This window comes from Arachis stenosperma, chromosome 5 (assembly GCF_014773155.1).
Source record: "Arachis stenosperma cultivar V10309 chromosome 5, arast.V10309.gnm1.PFL2, whole genome shotgun sequence".
Lineage (NCBI taxonomy): Eukaryota > Viridiplantae > Streptophyta > Magnoliopsida > Fabales > Fabaceae > Arachis > Arachis stenosperma.
Genome location: NC_080381.1, coordinates 39,727,752 through 39,747,396, shown reverse-complemented (window position 1 = coordinate 39,747,396; position 19,645 = coordinate 39,727,752). Strand labels below are relative to the sequence as shown.

The 19,645-nt window shown below is 36.8% G+C and overlaps 1 protein-coding gene across 1 annotated transcript; it reads right to left on the bottom strand.

The window, feature by feature from the left end:
- Positions 1-16,277: 16,277 nt before the first annotated feature.
- LOC130980729 (uncharacterized) lies at positions 16,278-18,872 on the bottom strand. The gene has a single exon (XM_057904378.1). The coding sequence runs from the start codon at positions 18,870-18,872 to the stop codon at positions 16,278-16,280; it is 2,595 nt and encodes an 864-aa protein (XP_057760361.1).
- Between the last annotated feature and the right edge of the window lie 773 nt (positions 18,873-19,645).

Below are 19,645 nucleotides of genomic sequence, written 5' to 3'. Positions count from 1 at the left end.
AACTTTTAATATTTGCACTTTGGCCCCTAAACTTTTCATTAATTAACTTTCAACCCCAAATTTTTTAATAATTATAATTTGACCCCAAAATCTTCCAAAACCAAACGTTTCTCATCCTTCCAGAAACCAAAAACATTTTTCCAAAAGTTCATCAGATTTCCATTCGATTTTCAGCTAGTTTTTTAATCTTTTCGGTAACCGATTTTTACCTGATTTTGACCAAACCAAAGAGCAACATTTCAGCCATCAAATATACATCAAAAATACATCAAATATCATGAATTTCATGGCTGGAAAGCCACATTTTCCAGCAGCAACAACAACAACTTCAGAACAATCAAAAACTTGATTTCTAAGCATTAAACAACAAGATCTCATGATCAAACCATCACACAAACACTCAAAATCAAACCTCAAGCAACAAGATCTGATTTCACACTTCAAGAAAACAGCCAATCATTGATTAATTTACCAAACCTTACCTCCTTTGCTTCTGCCAAAAGTTGAACCAAAAACAAGCTTCCAAAAGCACTTTTACGCCTATTTTAACATCAAAAATAACTTTAGAACCATATGAACCATGAAGGATGAAGCTTCATGATAATGAAAAGAAGGTTTTCCTCACCTCAAGGCATCTAGAAATCACGTTTTCTTAGAGCCTACGGTGATTGAACAAGAGATCCTAAGAGAAAACATGGAGAAAACATCATCAACTTGAGTTTCCACCATGGATGAAACTTCAAGGAGGAGGAGCAGCCATCATGCCTTGATTTAATCCATGAAAATTGATATAGAAATAAAGAGGAGGAAGAGATGAACATTTTAGTCGGATTAGATTTTTTATAGGGGTTTTAGTTTGAGAAAGAATGGAGGTTGAAGCTTGAAGCTTTCATGGAAGTTCTCTTGGTTTCTCTCATGGAATTTTCGAATTTTGGCTTGTCTTGGAAGAAAAGGTGATGGTATTGATGAGTCTTGGGACCCATGGGGTTAGGATAAGCATTATCCTAAAGTTTGGTGTAAAAAATATCTCAAGAAAGGATAATTACTAAAGCTAGATGTATTAGAATACAAGTGTTTCTTACTTTTTCTTAAAGAACCTTTTCTTGGAGAGCAAGAAAGAAAACATGTGGTGGCTAACTCTGGGAGAGCCACGTATCATAGGGTGCTGACTAATCAGAATTTAATAATAAAATATCATTCTGAAGATAATTACTAAAACTAGATACATCAGATTACACTACTAAAGGATAAGCATGAGCTTTACTAGTATAAATGATACTAGTAACATGATAATCATGAGAATAAACGATATATAATGAAGCATTAGCATTGCTAAGTTCATCTAAGAATGCCGGTATTATCCATTACTGGTAGAATTCTAGCTCAGTTATTATATTACTAAACATAGATCAACATTAATCACAGTAGAGGAAATAATAATACAATATTCCGAATAAAATAATAATATATGAATATTATATTAATATAATTTTTCTCTCGAAATTCGAGACTGGCTCGTCACAATGAGACTAACCACGGAAATCAGAATTTTGAAATTCGGACCCGAAGTTGTTCAAAAACGCAACTTTTCGCGACATGCTTGCTTAGATTAGGAGAGGTGTCTGGTGCAGTCAAGCTGCTCACTCAGCAGCTTGATGACACAGCACCTGTGCAACAGAGGTGCTTATATGCACTAAAATTCCTAAAAAATCCATAAAAATTCCGTTTTATCCCGAAAAAGTGTCGTTTCTTCGAGGCTAGGCCGTTACATTCTACCCTCCTAAAAGAAAATTTTGCCCTCAAAATTTCAGCCACATGTAAGAATCCATCTTCAAGTGATCTATTTCCTTCAAGATATCTTGACAAAGAGATCGGTCCGTTCCTTACAGCATCCAAATCTCATATAGTCGTAGCCATGGAGATCATAACAGCTATGAGAATAGTTGGGCCTCATAAGAATTCTTCATTCGGAACTCGAATAAACTATGCCTATCCACAGTCATTGAGGTTTTGTTCGCACTAAACAATCAACATTAAGGTGATCAGTCTTAACATCTCAAGTTAGGCACAAACATTCCCAAAATGAGCGTTTATAGACATTCATGCCAAATGTATCTTAAAGATACCCTAACAGCATGAGACACATAAGCAGAGTATGTAATGAAGCATAGTCATTCCACTCCCCAGGCTCTACTGGGAATGAATTGCTCTGATACCAAATTATAACGACCCAATTTTCAGTATGTCTAGATCATACCAGAAACTGAGCGTTACCAACTTGTCTTCCTAATTATTGGTTATTACTTATTATATGAGCCTGATTCATTGCTAAAATGTTATTTTGCGGGGTAATTTTTTTGAAAATGTTTGGACTAATAAACGGAAATCATTCGCAATCAATTCTCAAATAATAACAGAAACAACAGTTATAAACAACCACACTTATACACATTTCAAACAGTTAACAACATTCAGTTATCTATCCTTTATTTAGGTAAAGACTTTTAGTTAAAACACCCCTAGATATAACTATATACATATATATACATACAACATCCCAGGCTCTGACCTGTTCAAGAAGTCCCTAAACTGGCGTCCAGGCTAGCCTAGACTCTTCACTCACCTAGTCCCTCTAAACTACTAATGTGAGGGAAAGTACATTCTAGGTCTTCAAAACTCAAGTCAGGTAGAGCGTCATTGGTGCACGAAATTGAAAATCACAATTCTTCTCAACCTCGCACAACTAACCAGCAAGTGCACTGAGTCGTCCAAGTAATACCTTACGTGAGTAAGGGTCGAATCCCACGGAGATTGTTGGTTTGAAGTAAGCTATGTTTATCTTATTATTCTTAGTCAGGATGCCAACAACAGTGTTTTTCAAGTTCAATGGAAAAAGGAAAAAGGGCATAAAATAAATACTTATTGTGCAATAATGGAGAATATTTTGGAGTTTTGGAGATGCTTTGTCATCTGAATTTCAGCTTTTCTCTTGTACTCCTCTTCCCACACACAAGGCTCCTTCCATGGCAAGCTGTATGTTGGGTGTCACCGTTGTCAATGGCTACTTCCCATCTTCTCAGTGAAAATGGTCCAAATGCTCTGTCACAGCATGGCTAATCATCTGTTGGTTCTCGATCATGTCGGAATAGAATCCATTGATTCTTTTGCGTTTGTCATCACGCCCAACAATCGCGAGTTTGAAGCTCATCACAGTCATGCAATCCTTGAATCCTACTCGTTATACCACAGACAAGGTTTAGACTTTCCGGATTCTCATGAATGCCACCATCAATTCTAGCTTATACCACGAAGATTCTGATTAAGAAATCTAAGAGATACTCATTCAATCTGATGTAGAACGGAGGTGGTTGTTAGTCACACGTTCATGGATTGAGGAAGGTGATGAGTGTCACGGATCATCATCTTCTTCATAGTGAAGCGTGAATGAACATCTTAGATAGGAACAAGCGTGTTTGAATAGAAAACAGAAATAATTGCATTAATTCATCAAGACGCTGCAGAGCTCCTCACCCCCAACAATGGAGTTTAGAGACTCATGCTGTCAAAAGTACAAATTTTAGATCTAAAAATGTCATGAGATACAAAATAAATCTCTAAAAGTTGTTTAAATACTAAAACTAGTAACCTAGTTTTACAGAAAATGAGTAAACTAAGATGGATAGTGCAAAAATCCACTTCTGGGGCCCACTTGGTGTGTGCTGGGGCTGAGACTTAAGCCTCTCACGTGCATGGGCTGTTTCTGGTGTTGAACGCCAGGTTGTAACCTGTTTCTGGCGTTGAACTCCAACTTGTAACCTGTTTCTGGCGCTGAACGCCAAACTGCAACATGGAACAGGCGTTGGACGCCAGTTTACGTCGTCTATCTTCGTGCAAAGTATGGACTATTATATATTACTGGAAAGCCCTGGATGTTTACTTTCCAATCCAATTGCGAGCGCACCAATTGGATTCTTGTAGCTCCAAAAAATCCATTCCGAATGCAGGAAGGTCAGAATCCAACAGCATCAGCAGTCCTTTTTCAGCCTAAACAGATTTTTGCTCAGCTCCCTCAATTTCAGCCAGAAAATACCTGAAATTATAGAAAAATACACAAACTCATAGAAAAAGTCCAGAAATATGAATTTTGCCTAAAAACTAATAAAATTATACTAAAAACTAACTAAAACATACTAAAATCTACATGAAATTACCCCCAAAAAGCGTATAAAATATCCACTCATCACAACACCAAACGTAAACTGTTGCTTGTCCCCAAGCAACTAGATAAATAAAATAGGATAAAAGGAAATTAAGAAGCAATAATATCTTAGAGTTTTAAGTGAAGCTCAGATTCTAATTAGATGAGTGGGGCTAGTAGCTTTTTGCTTCTGAACAGTTTTGGCATCTCACTTTATCCTTTGAAATTCAGAATGATTGGCATCTGATGAGCGGATAATTTATACGCTTTTTGGCATTGTTTTTAGGTAGTTTTTAGTAAGTTCAAGCTACTTTTAGGGATGTTTTCATTAGTTTTTATGTTAAATTCACATTTCTGGACTTTACTATGAGTTTGTGTGTTTTTCTGTGATTTCAGGTAATTTCTGACTGAAATTGAGGGATTTGAGCAAAACTCTGAAAAAGGCTGACAAAAGGACTGCTGATGCTGTTGGAATCTGACCTCCCTGTACTCGAAATGGATTTTCTGGAGCTACAGAATTTCAAATGGCGCGCTCTCAACGGCGTTGGAAAGTAGACATCTAGGGCTTTCCAGCAATATATAATAGTTCATACTTTATTCGGAAATTGACGACGTAACTTGGCGTTGAACGCCAAGTACATGCTGCTGTCTGGAGTTAAACGCCAGAAAAACGTCATGATCCAGAGTTGAACGCCCAAAACACGTCATAACTCGGAGTTCAACTCCAAGAGAAGCCTCAGCTCGTGGATTGATCAAGCTCAGCCCAAACATACACCAAGTGGGCCCCGGAAGTGGATTTATGCATCAATTACTTACTCATGTAAACCCTAGGAGCTAGTTTATTATAAATAGAACATTTAACTAATGTATTTGACATCTTGGGACGCATAGTTCTCAGATCATGGGGGCTGGCCATTCGGCCATGCCTGAACCTTTTACTTATGTATTTTCAACGGTGGAGTTTCTGCACACCATAGATTAAGGGTGTGGAGCTCTGCTGTACCTCAAGTATTAATGCAGTTCTATTTTCTTTTATTCAATTCTCTCTTATTCTTATTCCAAGATATTCATTCGCACCCAAGAACATGATGAATGTGATGATTAGATAACCCTCATTATCATTCTCACTTATGAACGCACGTGATTGACAACCACTTCCGTTCTACATGCAACAGAGCTTGAATGTGTATCTCTTAGATTCCCCAACAGAATCTTCGTGGTATAAGTTAGATAGATGGTGGCATTCATGAGGATCCGGAAAGTCTAAACCTTGTCTATGGTATTCCGAGTAGGATTCTAGGATTGAATGACTGTGACGAGCTTCAAACTCCTGAAGGCTGGGCGTGATGACAAGCGCAAAAGAATCAATGGATTCTATTCCAACCTGATTGAGAACCGACAGATGATTAGCCATGCGAGTGACAGCCGCAGAGGACCATTTTCACTGAGAGGATGGGATGTAGCCACTGACAACGGTGATGCCCTACATACAGCTTGCCATGGAAAGGAGTAAGAAGAATTGAGTTGAAGCAGTAGGAGAGCAGGCGTCCTTGAGCCTTACAGTACCTCCATATGCTTATCTGAAATTCCCACCAATGAATCTGCATAAGTGTTCTATCCCTTTTTATTTTCTATTTATTCCATTAATCAAATTTAAACTAATAATCCAATTATCCTTGAATCCGCTTGACTGAGATTTGCAAGGTGACCATAGCTTGCTTCATACCAACAATCTCTGTGGGATCGACCCTTACTCACGTAAGGTTTATTACTTGGACGACCCAGTACACTTGCTGGTTAGTTGAACGGAGTTGTGAATTCAACCAGTGCCATAATAAAAGACTTCATCTCAAAATAGTTAGAACATGGATCACAATTTCGTCCACCAAGTTTTTGGCGCCGTTGCCGGGGATTGTTCGAGTATGGACAACTGACGGTTCATCTTGTTGCTCAGATTAGGTAATTTTCTTTTCAAAAATATTTTTCAAAATTTTTCTTTTCTTTTTCGTTTTTTTTAAAATATTTTCGAAAAAAAAATTAATAAAAATACAAAAAAAAAATCATAAAATCATAAAAACCAAAAATATTTTGTGTTTCTTGTTTGAGTCTTGAGTCAATTTTTAAGTTTGGTGTCAATTGCATGCTTTAAAAAATTTTCTTGCATTTTTCGAAAATCCCATGCATTCATAGTGTTCTTCATGATCTTCAAGTTGTTATTGATAAGTCCTCTTGTTTGATCTTGATGTTTTCTTGTTTTGTGTTGTTTGTTGTTTTTCATGTGCATTTTTGCATTCATATTTTCCATACATTAAAGATTTCTAAGTTTGGTGTCCTGCATGTTCTCTTTGCATCAAAAATTTTTCAAAATTATGTTCTTGATGTTCATCATGATCTTCAAAGTGTTCTTGGTGTTCATCTTGACATTCATAGCATTCTTGCATGCATTCATTGTTTTGATCTAAAAATTTCATGCATTGAATATTTTTGTTGTTTTTCTCTCTCATAATTAAAAATTCAAAAATAAAAAAAAATCTTTTCCTTATTTCCCTCCAAATTTTCGAAATTTTGGGTTGACTTGGTCAAAAATTTTTAAAATTAGTTGTTTCTTACAAGTCAAGTCAAAATTTCAAATTTTAAAAATCTTATCTTTTTAAAATCTTTTTCAAAAATCATATCTTTTTCATTTTTCTATATAATTTTCGAAAATTTCAAAGTATTTTTAAAATCTTTTTCTTATCTTTACATCTAATTTTCGAAAATTCACTAATAATTAATGTGATTGGTTCAAAAATTTGAAGTGTGTTACTTTCTTATTAAGAAAGGTTCAATCTTTAAAGTTCTAGAATCTTATCTTGTAGTTTCTTGTTAGTGAAGTAAATAATTTTAAAATTTTTGAATTAAATCTTTTTATCTTTTATTTTATCTTTTTCAAAAATTTTATATTTTTCAAAATTTGATTTCAAATATCTTATCTAACTTCTTACCTTCTTATCTTTTTAAATTTTGATTTCAAATCTTTTTCAATCAACTCACTAACTTTTTGTTTGTTTCTTATCTTTTTCAAAACCACCTAACTACTTCTCTCTCCTCTATTTTCGAAAATATCTCTCTCTTTTTCAAAAATTCTTTTTAATTAACTAATTGTTTCATGTTTTAATTTTAATTACAATTTATCTCTAATTTTCGAAAATCACTAACCCCTTTTCAAAAATTATTTTCGAAAACATCCCTCCTCTTCTCTTCTTCTATTTAATTATTTAATTACTAACACTTCTCTTCACCTCTCTTCATCCAAAAATCCGAACCCTCTTCTTCATTCTTCTACCCCCTTTCTTCTTCTACTAACATAAAGGGATCTCTATACTGTGACATAGAGGATTCCTCTTTCCTTTCTTGTTTTCTTCTCTTTCATATGAGCAGGAACAAGGATAAAGGCACTCTTGTTGAGATTGATCCAGAACCTGAAAGGACTCTGAAGAGAAAATTAAGAGAAGCTAAATTACAACAATCCAGAAGCAACCTTTTAGAAATTTTCGAACAAGAGAAAGACATGGCAGCCGAAAATAATAATAATAATGCAAGGAGAATGCTTGGTGACTTCACAAAACCAACGTCCAAGTTTGATGGAAGAAGCATCTCCATTCCTGCCATTGGAGCCAATAACTTTGAGCTGAAACCTCAGCTAGTTGCATTAATGCAACAAAACTGCAAGTTTTATGGACTTCCATCTGAAGATTCTTACCAGTTTTTAACTGAGTTCTTGCAGATCTGTGAGACTGTAAAGACGAATGGGGTTGATCCTGAAGTCTACAGACTCATGCTTTTCCCTTTTGCTGTAAGAGACAGAGCTAGAGTATGGTTGGATTCACAACCTAAGGATAGCCTGGACTCATGGGATAAGCTGGTCACTGCCTTCTTGGACAAATTCTTTCCTCCTCAAAAGCTGAGCAAGCTGAGAGTGGATGTTCAAACCTTCAAACAAAAAGATGGTGAATCCCTCTATGAAGCTTGGGAAAGATACAAGCAGCTGACCAAGAGATGTCCATCTGACATGTTCTCAGAATGGACCATATTAGATATATTCTATTATGGTCTCTCTGAATTCTCGAAAATGTCATTGGATCATTCTGCAGGTGGATCTATTCACCTAAAGAAAACGCCTGAAGAGGCTCAAGAGCTCATTGACATGGTTGCAAATAACCAGTTCATGTACACTTCTGAGAGGAATTCCGTGAACAATGGGATACCTCAGAAGAAAGGAGTTCTTAAAATAGATGCTCTGAATGCCATATTGGCTCAGAACAAAGTGTTGACTCAACAGGTCAACATGATCTCTCAAAATCTGAATGGATTGCAACATGCATCCAACAGTACTAGAGAGGCAGCTTCTGAAGAAGCTTATGATCCTGAGAACCCTGCCATGGCAGAGGTTAATTACATGGGTGAACCTTATGGAAACACCTATAACTCATCATGGAGAAATCATCCAAATTTCTCATGGAAGGATCAACAAAAGCCTCAACAAGGCTTTAACAATGGTGGACGCAATAGGCTAAGCAATAGCAAGCCATATCCCTCATCTTCTCAGCAACAGACAGAGAATTCTGAACAAAACACCTCTAATTTAGCCAATATAGTCTCTGATCTGTCAAAGGCCACTTTCAGTTTCATGAATGAAACAAGATCCTCCATTAGAAATTTGGAGGCACAAGTGGGCCAGCTGAGTAAGAAAGTCATTGAAACTCCTCCCAGTATTCTCCCAAGCAATACAGAAGAGAATCCAAAAGGAGAGTGCAAGGCCATTGACATAGTCAATTTGGCCGAATGCACAAGGGAGGAGGAGGACGAAAATCCTAGTGAGGAAGACCTCCTGGGACGTCCCTCAAGCAAGAAGGAGTTTCCTATTAAGGATCCAGAGGAATCTGAGGCTCATACAGAGACCATAGAGATTCCATTGAATCTCCTTCTGCCATTCATGAGCTCTGAAGACTATTCATCCTCTGAAGAGGATGAAGATGTAACTGGAGAGCAAGTTGCTCAATATTTAGGAGCTATCATGAAGCTGAATGCCAAGTTATTTGGTAATGAGACTTGGGAAAGTGAACCTCCCTTGCTCATTAATGAACTGGATTCTTGGATTCAGAAAACTCTACCTCAAAAGAAACAAGATCCTGGCAAGTTCTTAATACCTTGTACCATAGGCACCATGATCTTTGAAAAAGCTCTGTGTGATCTGGGGTCAGGAATAAATCTAATGCCACTCTCTGTAATGGAGAAGCTGGGGATCATTGAGGTACAATGGTGGACGAAATTGTGATCAATGTTCTAACTATTTTGAGAGAAATCATTATTATGGCACTGGTTGAATTCACAACTCCGTTCAACTAACCAGCAAGTGTACTGGGTCGTCCAAGTAATAAACCTTACGCGAGTAAGGGTCGATCCCACAGAGATTGTTGGTATGAAGCAAGCTATGGTCACCTTGTAAATCTCAGTTAGGCAGATTAAAATTGTTTATGGTTTCGGAAATTAATAATAAGAAATAGATGAAATAATAAAAGGGATAGAACACTTATGCAGATTCATTGGTGGAATTTCAGATAAGCATATGGAGATACTGTAAGGCTCAAGGACGCCTGCCCTCCTACTGCTTCAACTCAATCCTTCTTACTCCTTTCCATGGCAAGCTGTATGTAGGGCATCACCGTTGTCAATGGCTACATCCCATCCTCTCAGTGAAAATGGTCCTCTGCGGCTGTCACTCGCATGGCTAATCATCTGTCGGTTCTCAATCAGGTTGGAATAGAATCCATTGATTCTTTTGCGCTTGTCATCACGCCCAGCCTTCAAGAGTTTGAAGCTCGTCACAGTCATTCAATCCCAGAATCCTACTCGGAATACCATAGACAGGGTTTAGACTTTCCAGATCCTCATGAATGCCGCCATCTATCTAACTTATACCCCGAAGATTCTGTTGGGGAATCTAAGAGATACGCATTCAAGCTCTGTTGCATGTAGAACGGAAATGGTTGTCAATCACGTGCGTTCATAAGTGAGAATGATGATGAGGGTTATCTAATCATCACATTCATCATGTTCTTGGGTGCGAATGAATATCTTGGAATAAGAATAAAAGAGAATTGAATAAAAGAAAATAGAATTGCATTAATACTTGAGGTACAGCAGAGCTCCACACCCTTAATCTATGGTGTGCAGAAACTCCACCGTTGAAAATACATAAGTAAAAGGTTCAGGCATGGCCGAATGGCCAGCCCCCATGATCTGAGAACTATTCGTCCCAAGATGTCAAATACATTAGTTAAATGTTCTATTTATAATAAACTAGCTCCTAGGGTTTACATGAGTAAGTAATTGATGCATAAATCTACTTCCGGGGCCCACTTGGTATATGTTTGGGCTGAGCATGATCAATCCACGAGCTGAGGCTTCTCTTGGAGTTGAACTCCGAGTTATGACGTGTTTTGGGCGTTCAACTCCGGATCATGACGTTTTTCTGGCGTTTAACTCCAGACAGCAGCATGTACTTGGCGTTCAACGCCAAGTTACATCGTCAATTTCCGAATAAAGTATGGACTATTATATATTGCTGGAAAGCCCTGGATGTCTACTTTCCAACACCGTTGAGAGCGCGCCAATTGGAGTTCTGTAGCTCCAGAAAATCCATTTCGAGTGCAGGGATGTCAGAATCCAACAGCATCAGCAGTCCTTTTGTCAGCCTTTTTCAGAGTTTTGCTCAAATCCTTCAATTTCAGTCAGAATTTACCTGAAATCACAGAAAAACACACAAACTCATAGTAAAGTCTAGAAATGTGAATTTAACATAAAAACTAATGAAAACATCCCTAAAAGTAGCTTGAACTTACTAAAAACTACCTAAAAACAATGCCAAAAAGCGTATAAATTATCCGCTCATCACAACACCAAACTTAAATTGTTGCTTGTCCCCAAGCAACTGAAAATCAAATAGGATAAAAAGAAGAGAATATACTATAGATTCCAAAATATCAATGAATATTAATTCTAATTAGATGAGCGGGACTTGTAGGTTTTTGCTTCTGAACAGTTTTGGCATCTCACTTTTTCCTTTGTAGTTTAGAGTGATTGGCGTCTCTTAGGAACTTAGAATTTTGGATAGTGTTATTGATTTTCCTAGTTAAGCATGTTGATTCTTGAACACAGCTACTTATGAGTCTTGGCCGTGGCCCTAAGCATTTTGTTTTCCAGTATTACCACCGGATACATAAACACAACTAGAAAATGGATTAATACAGACAGATTTACAGACAGATTTAGTCTTTATTACAGACGGATTTTTGGTTACCGACGAAATTACCGACGGATTTTGTCCCTCTGTAAAAGCCCCGTCGGAAATTATTTACCGACGGATTTGTTTTCCGTCGAAAAATTACAGATGGATTTTTACCAGTTACCGACGGATTTTTCCTCTGTAAATTCTCCTTCCATTTCCCGAAGGCGACGAACTTACAGACGGATTTTTCCGTCTATAATTACAGACGGATTTTCCGACGGATTTTCCGTCTCTAATTACAGACAGATTTTTCGACGGATTTTCCGTCTCTAATTACAGACGGATTTTCCGACGGATTTTCCGTCTCTAATTACAGTCGGATTTTCCGACAGATTTTCTGTCTGTAATTTAAACTTTGGAAAATCATGATTACAGACAAAAAATCCGTCTGTAAATCTGTCTGTAAGGTAAAATAGAATTTTTTTTACTTTTTCTAATTACAAAATAAACTTGTTTTCATACAAAATAAATATAAATTTAATACAAATTTTTATCTAATTTATATTCGAATATATATATAATATTTCAAAAAATAAACAAATTCATCGTATTATCAAACTAAAAGAAAAGTACTATAAACAAGCAAGTCAATATAATTCAAAATATAAACAAAATGTATTGATCATCAACTATAATTCCTAGTATATTGTTCAACCATGCTAAAACTATCAGCTATAGTCTTCAGTGTCATCTTCATCCTCATCATCATCATAGTCCTCATCCGAAGACATTGAGGGTGGCGGTGGTGGCAGTGGTAGTGGAATTGCACTAGAACTATTTGATGCTCTAACCTTCTCATAATAGCTAACATAAGCCTCATTCCATTTCTTTTGTTTCAGCTTTTCCTTCTTGGCCTTTCCAATTGCCCGTTCCAACTTTTCTAACTTCTTTTGAGTCTTTTCCAAAGGATCCAAGCGTGTATCTAACAACTTACTAATACGCTCATCTGTTTGTTGAGTAACACGCTGAAAAAGCTCTTCATTGAGATTATGAATCTGTTCTCGCAAATCAGGAACAAAATTTTGATTTCTTGGTGCTCTTCCAGATACAGAATTGGCAGAAGTGGTTCCAGACTTAATAGAGTTAGAAAAGAATGACCCTTTTCCGTAAACTCGATTCTTCTTTTGCCCACCACACACTTCCTCCCAAATCAAATCTTCATCAATTGGTTGTAGCTCCATTCCTTGTGCTTGAGCCTCGACATGTTGGGCCTGAACTTCTGCTAACTTTTTTATAAACTTCTCCTGTTGCACAATGGTTATATCAATTATATTATTATTATTAAGACAAATAGCCATGCATATCATAGTGCAGCAAATATATATATATATATATATATATATATATATATATATATGCATAAGAGATACCAAAATAGAGTTGGTGAGTTGATTTTCAAGTTGATTTAAAGGTGGAAGTATAGCAGAGATGCAGAGACAAATCTAGAGGCATCTAAGTCCTGAGGCCAACGTGTTGATTTGTGAATATCTCAAACTCTAAAGGAAAGTAACTCTAAAGACCAAATTATTATCACAATTTCTTACATAGTTAATGTTTCTTGCTACCACCAGCAATTGGCATCCAATGTTAGTTTATGGTCCATCAAATTTTAACTGGCCACCACATCTCTCAAGCAGAGACAAAAATCTTCAACACTAGAAACATTATTATAATTTGTCTATCTAATATATACATATATTCATCAAGAAGATGTGGGAATAATCAATTAATTCAATAAGACACAAGTATATAAATGCCTATAAGACAATTATCATCAGCATCGCTATTATGTTTTATCTTAAATTCAGATCAGATTGCATTGTGGTCCAAACTACAAACATTTCTAACCATATATATATGCATATCACAGTGCATACATTACTTGCTCACATTGAATGATGACAACAAAAACCAAAAACCGCATAGCAGCAATTATTATTACCCAATATACTACAAATTAATTAACTAGTACACTGTTAGTACTTACCATATACACATGACTAATAATTCATACTTATTATTAAAAAAACAGAAAGAGCAAAATGGAACAAGAAAGGAAAGAAGATAAAGGCACTATAAAAAGAAAGGAAAACATGACCAGGTAAGTATAAATAAGGTAATTAATTTAACATTTATGCTATATCTCACATGAGTGTCTTGAGAGCGCTTGTCCACCCATTTAGACTTGTCACTTTTAAGTGTGTGGGTTTCTTTGAAGACCTCCTCGTGGGTTGGTGTACGACCCAACTGCTTCTTCTGTTCCACATAAAATACAAAATAAGAAAAATTTTACATAAATAGATGTCTATTAAATAAGATCTAAAGCCACTTAAATTATGTTACCATCCTCTCTATAGTTGAGCTCAATGGAATAGAACCACCGCAATGAACAGAACCACCGCAATGAACAGAACCACCTAAGAGTGACGCTCGATTCTCTCTTGCTTTTTTCCTTATATTTTTCCATTTCTCATCTGTTTCCCAATACCTTTCCAACACCTTTTTGTAAGCAGGAATTAGCCATTCGTGGGTTGTATCCACACCCTCACGGATATCTGACATCATTTGGCTAAATCGCTTACTTGTCCTATACTTGAAAGCCCTCCAGAAAAACTCATCATCATCATCATCAATAAGAAAGTGGCTCTGCACATACTCATCAAGTTTCTACTTATAAGATTCAAATCACATGAACAATATTCAATCCAAAATAATTTTATTCAATCCAACACTTTTACCTTCCATTCCTTAAACCAAAGCTTCTTTGTCGAAAGAGGGACATCTCCAAACTTTTTGTACGGTTTATCATATCGTTTCTTGATGATCTCTGTAATCTTCTGAGAACCAGGAGGGAAAGGTAACCAACTGATAATTTCATAAAGAATTGACAAGTTAGGAAACTAAAAAAATAGTTTTAAGTCATTAGCACTTTAATTTGAAATTAAAATATAGTAGTAAACATATTTAGATGCAGTCATATTGTATTATTGGCCATTTAGATGATAAGACTATGGTTAGAATAAGATGAATTGTAGGTGGTTTAATTACAGGACTAAAGACCTCGGTAAAATCTATTCCCTCAATTTGATGGTTTCCTAAAGCTACTAACCTGGCCTTATATCAGAGGACAGAACCATTTAGACTTTGCTTAATAGCAAACACCCATTTTGAGCCAATTACAAGAGAGTTAGATGGTGTAGGAACCAATTACCGTGTGTGATTCTTATCCAAGGAACCAATTACAAGAGAAATTTTACCTTGTTTTTCCATCGGGAACCAATCTTTCTTTTGTGACACTATTAGGAACCGATGCAGTCTCTGATGGAGGAGATGTACTAGAGCTTCCAGGTGTCTCTGAATCAACTAATAGATTGGAATTGCGAAGCGGAGGAGGAATCGAAATTGGAGGAGGGGGTGGAGGAGGGGGACCCATACATCCTGGAGTAGGCCAACTTGGTGGAGGAAGACCCGTGTAGCCTGGATTAGGTACCATCAAATACGGTTGCTGGCTAAGTGATCCTGACTGAAAATCTGGCACAACCGAAGTCCCAGAAGAGGTGGAGGTGGTTGAAATAGCGGCTGCGGCAGTGGTGCGAGAACTTCTATGACCCTTGACACCTTTACCCTTGACCCGAGGAGCCATGACCTACATATATATTAAAGGACTATTATGCACAAAACTATCTGCAGAATATAAGTAAAAATATTAAGCATAGAGAGGGTGCAGAGCATAGATACACTTGTTTAGAGAGGGTGTAGAGCATAGTTAAAACCCTATCATAAAAAATGATTACCCTATTAAAAATCAATATCATCATCAAAGTCTGCAACATCATCATCTTCATTTTTATTAGCCCCAGAACTAGAGCCGATGGACAATTCGACAATGCGGTCCTCTCCAAATGGAGACTTAAGACTGATAGGAGGCTCGGTGTCAGAAATCCTAGAAGGATTGCTCTCATCCGCTTGATAAGCTACATCATTCTCTTCCTCATCCTCCTCTACATGTACATGATTGATTTCAATTCGACCTCTTGGTTTAGTGTTTACAACAACACGCCACATAGACTTGCAATTTCCAGGATAAGGTAAGAAGTAAACTTGTTTAGCTTTTTGGGCGACAATGAAAGGATCATAGTGGCGATATCTTTTACTATGGTTGACTTCAGTTATTTTGTAGTCATTATGAATACGTGTTCCATTTGGACGACTTGGATCATACCATTGACATTTGAATAAAACAACTCGATTATAGTCACTACCAGTGTATTCAAGCTCGAGTATATCTTCTAATACTCCAAACCAATCACTTTCCCCGCTGCCTATATCACCTTTAACAAACACACCGGTGTTATCGGTTTTTTTTTCCTTTTGACCTTGCAAGGGTATGAAATGTATATCCATTTACTTTATAAATTGGATAACTTGTTGCTTTGTTTGAAGGACCCCAAGAAAGTGATTGCAAACCAGGATCAACAATTTCATTACATTGATTTTGAACCTAGTTAGAAACATGCAACAAATTATTTCCAGGATATGTGATGCAAATCTTTAGTTAGAAACCTTTACAATAAATGATACGAATTTATGCACTTACATATGATGCAAACCAAGGGGGAAATTGGTCATCGCTTTCTCCAGGACAAGTTTCTTTCCAAAACCTTGATGAAAGTAGGACTAGAGTTTATAAGCTATGGGATTCGTTAGTAGAAAAAGTGTAATTAACTGTTTAATAAAAGATTTGGGCACTTACATATAGAAAGGGCTAACTTTGCTTTCATTGAGTAGAATATGCAAATGAGCTGCGGCCTTGTCTCGTTCATCTAACCAATGATCTTTAGCTTTACCAACCTTACGACCAGGTCTATTAAATATTGATAAAGAGGCTTTAATTGTGTCTCCGCCGTCATCATTTCTTCCCACACGGGTTCGCCTCGATAAGATATGTGGTTCAAAGTAGAAAGAAACAAAACTTGAAGTCTCCTTTGCCAAGAAAGCCTCACAAATCGAACCTTCAACCCTTGCTCTATTTTTCACTGTTCGCTTGAATGCTCCTATCACCCGTTCAAACGGATACATCCACCTATATTGGACAGGTCCACACACACGTGCCTCATATGCTAGATGAATTGGCAAATGCTCCATCACATTAAAGAATCCCGGGGGAAATATCCTTTCTAACTTGCAAAGGATAATGGGAATATTCTGCTCCATAACCTCTAAATCATGAACCTTGAGAGTGGTTGAACACAAGTCTTTGAAAAACTGGCTTAACTCGGTAAGAGGCTTCCATATATTTGTAGGTAGTTCTCTGAATGCAGTTGGAAGCAAGCACTGCATAAAAATGTGACAATCATGGCTCTTCATACCAATAAACCTCCCCTGGGAAAGACTTACACATCTAGCAAGGTTAGATGCATAACCATCTGGAAATCTAAGTTGTTGCACCCACCTATACACGTCTTGTTGTTGTTCAGAAGTTAAAGTATAAGCTGCCTTAGGTTTGGACCAACAATTATCACCGACATGCCGCAAATGTAAATCTGGACGCTTGCACAGTTCAGCCAGGTCTAACCTAGCCTTTTCATTGTCTTTAGTTCTATCAGTGTCCATAACAGTATTCATTATGTTATCAAGCACATTCTTCTCTATGTGCATTACATCAAGACAGTGACGAACCAAGTTATCCTTCCAATAAGGTAACTCCCAAAACACACTTTGCTTAGTCCAATTGTGAGTAATACCATACTCTCGCGATTTGATCCACTTTCCATTATCTGATATCTTCCCAAGTCCTTTAACCCTTTGCCAAATCTCCAAACCACTTAATCTGGTAGGGGCCTCTTCACTTTCTATTTTATTCTTCCTGAAGTCATTCTTATTGCGCCTATAAGGGTGGTTTGTCGGCAAAAACCTCCGATGACAATCAAACCATAATGCCTTGCCTCCATGTGATAGTGTAAAAGACTTAGTATCCTCCATGCCAATAGGACATGACAATCTTCCTTGTGTCATCCACCCAGACAACATCCCATAAGCCGGGAAATCATTGATAGTCCACATCAATGCTACCTTTAAGACGAAATTCTTCTTTTCTACAATATCATACGTCAAAACACCAGGATTCCACAACTCATTTAATTCGTCAATCAAGGGTCCCAAGAATACATCAATGTTGGCTTTAGGGTTATTAGGACCAGGTATTAAGCAAGTCAAGAACAAATAAGGATCTTTCATACACATTCCAGGAGGTAGATTGTATGGAATTACAATTACGGGCCAACAAGAATAAGGCTTGCTAAATTGGATATTTGGGGTAAACCCATCAGAGCAAAGACCTAACCTAATGTTTCTAGGCTCCAAAGCAAAATCAGAGTGGATACGGTCAAAGCTTTTCCATGCCTCCCCATGTGACGGATGGGTCATCACACCATCATCACGTTGGTTTTTTATATGCCACGTCATGTGCGGAGCTGAACTCATTGACGCATAAAGCCTTCGAAGTCTAGGGATTAAGGGTAGGTAGTGCATCCGTCGGAAAGGAACTCTCTTGGACTTACAACCACCATCGGAAATAGGCTTGAATCTAGGTGCTTCACAAAACTTGCAACTAGTTAGAGCAGCATCGTCTTTTCGATACAACATGCAATTGTTTGAGCAACAATCTATTTTGATTGCCTTCAATCCAAGCTTTTGCACTAACTTCTTAGCCTCATAGTAATCCCTAGGTATGGCACTACCCTCAGGAGCAATTTCCCTGATTAAGGTGGCCCACTGCTTAAATGACTCCTGTGATTGGTTTCCCTCGGCCTTAATGCATAGCATTCTAACAGCTATCGATAGTTGAGAGTGCACACAACCTTCCCACAAAGGCTTTTGAGCTGCCTCAAGAAGATCAAAAAAGTTTTTAGCCTCTACATGAGGATCCTCTGGACCAACAGAATCGAAAACCATTTCATGATACCTTCTGGAGTTATCTTCCCAGCTAATGTCATACATATCACATTCTTCCACATTTGCACCACTTCCTGAACCACCTTCCCCACAATTATTGAATCCCGTCTGATTAATCCCTATGTCGTCAATCTCTCCATGTTCTGTCCAAATCCAATAATTTGGCATAAACCCCTTTTCCCACAAATGCATCTTAATAATGTTCAGCTCTTTATAATTTGTGCATATACACTTAACGCATGGGCATCTACACTTTCCTTCCGACTTCACAACATCTAACTTACTAATTGTTTCTATAAACTCCTCAACCTTGTCATAAAACTCAGGTTTAATACCCCCTCTTGTTGGATTCAACCTATCATACATCCACACTCGATGGTGCCAAGACATTTCTTACGAATTCGATATTTTTAGTACCTATAAATCATCCAACACAAGCAACATTTCATCTATCATACAACATTCTATCAATATTTAACCATATCAATGTTTTCAATGCAATACATAAACAAATCACACATAATTTTTTGAGAATTAGGGTGTGCTTGCTAACCTCACTGACTGTCACTTGGAGCAGAGAGACAGCTGAATTCTAAGCCATCGATCCTGTGGAGTAGTATTAAAAAAATTAATTAAGAAACTTAAATTTCAGCTACATTATTATCAATCTGTAAATTAAAAATAGATTTGGTAAATTAAAAATAGATTTCCGTCTCTGTCTATTTAAAACATTTGTATTTCTTGTGTTTATGTACTTTTGTTGTGAAATAGCTGTCGCATAAAATCTAAATATATGTTTGCTTTGAATTTTTATTTTTTATTTTTACAATTTTATGAAAGAAAAAGTAAAAATTAGAAAGATTTCATAATCTTTATTATTTTTCTATTAGATCATTTTAGAGTCATCAATTATATCTACATCTTTCAATTTATTTATTTTTTATTATTTTTAGAATTCTAATAAAAAATAGAGTGCAGATAGAAGCCAGGACAGAGGAAATTTATCTCTCTGTCAAAAGATTGATAGTAATAATGGAATATGTAACTGATGGATGTACCATAAAATTCACTATGCACTATGGCTATGGTCCATGGGAAAATAAAATGGGGTTAGAAGAATTTTTGTCAAAAAGAGAACTCATTTATGAGCTGCAGAATACAGA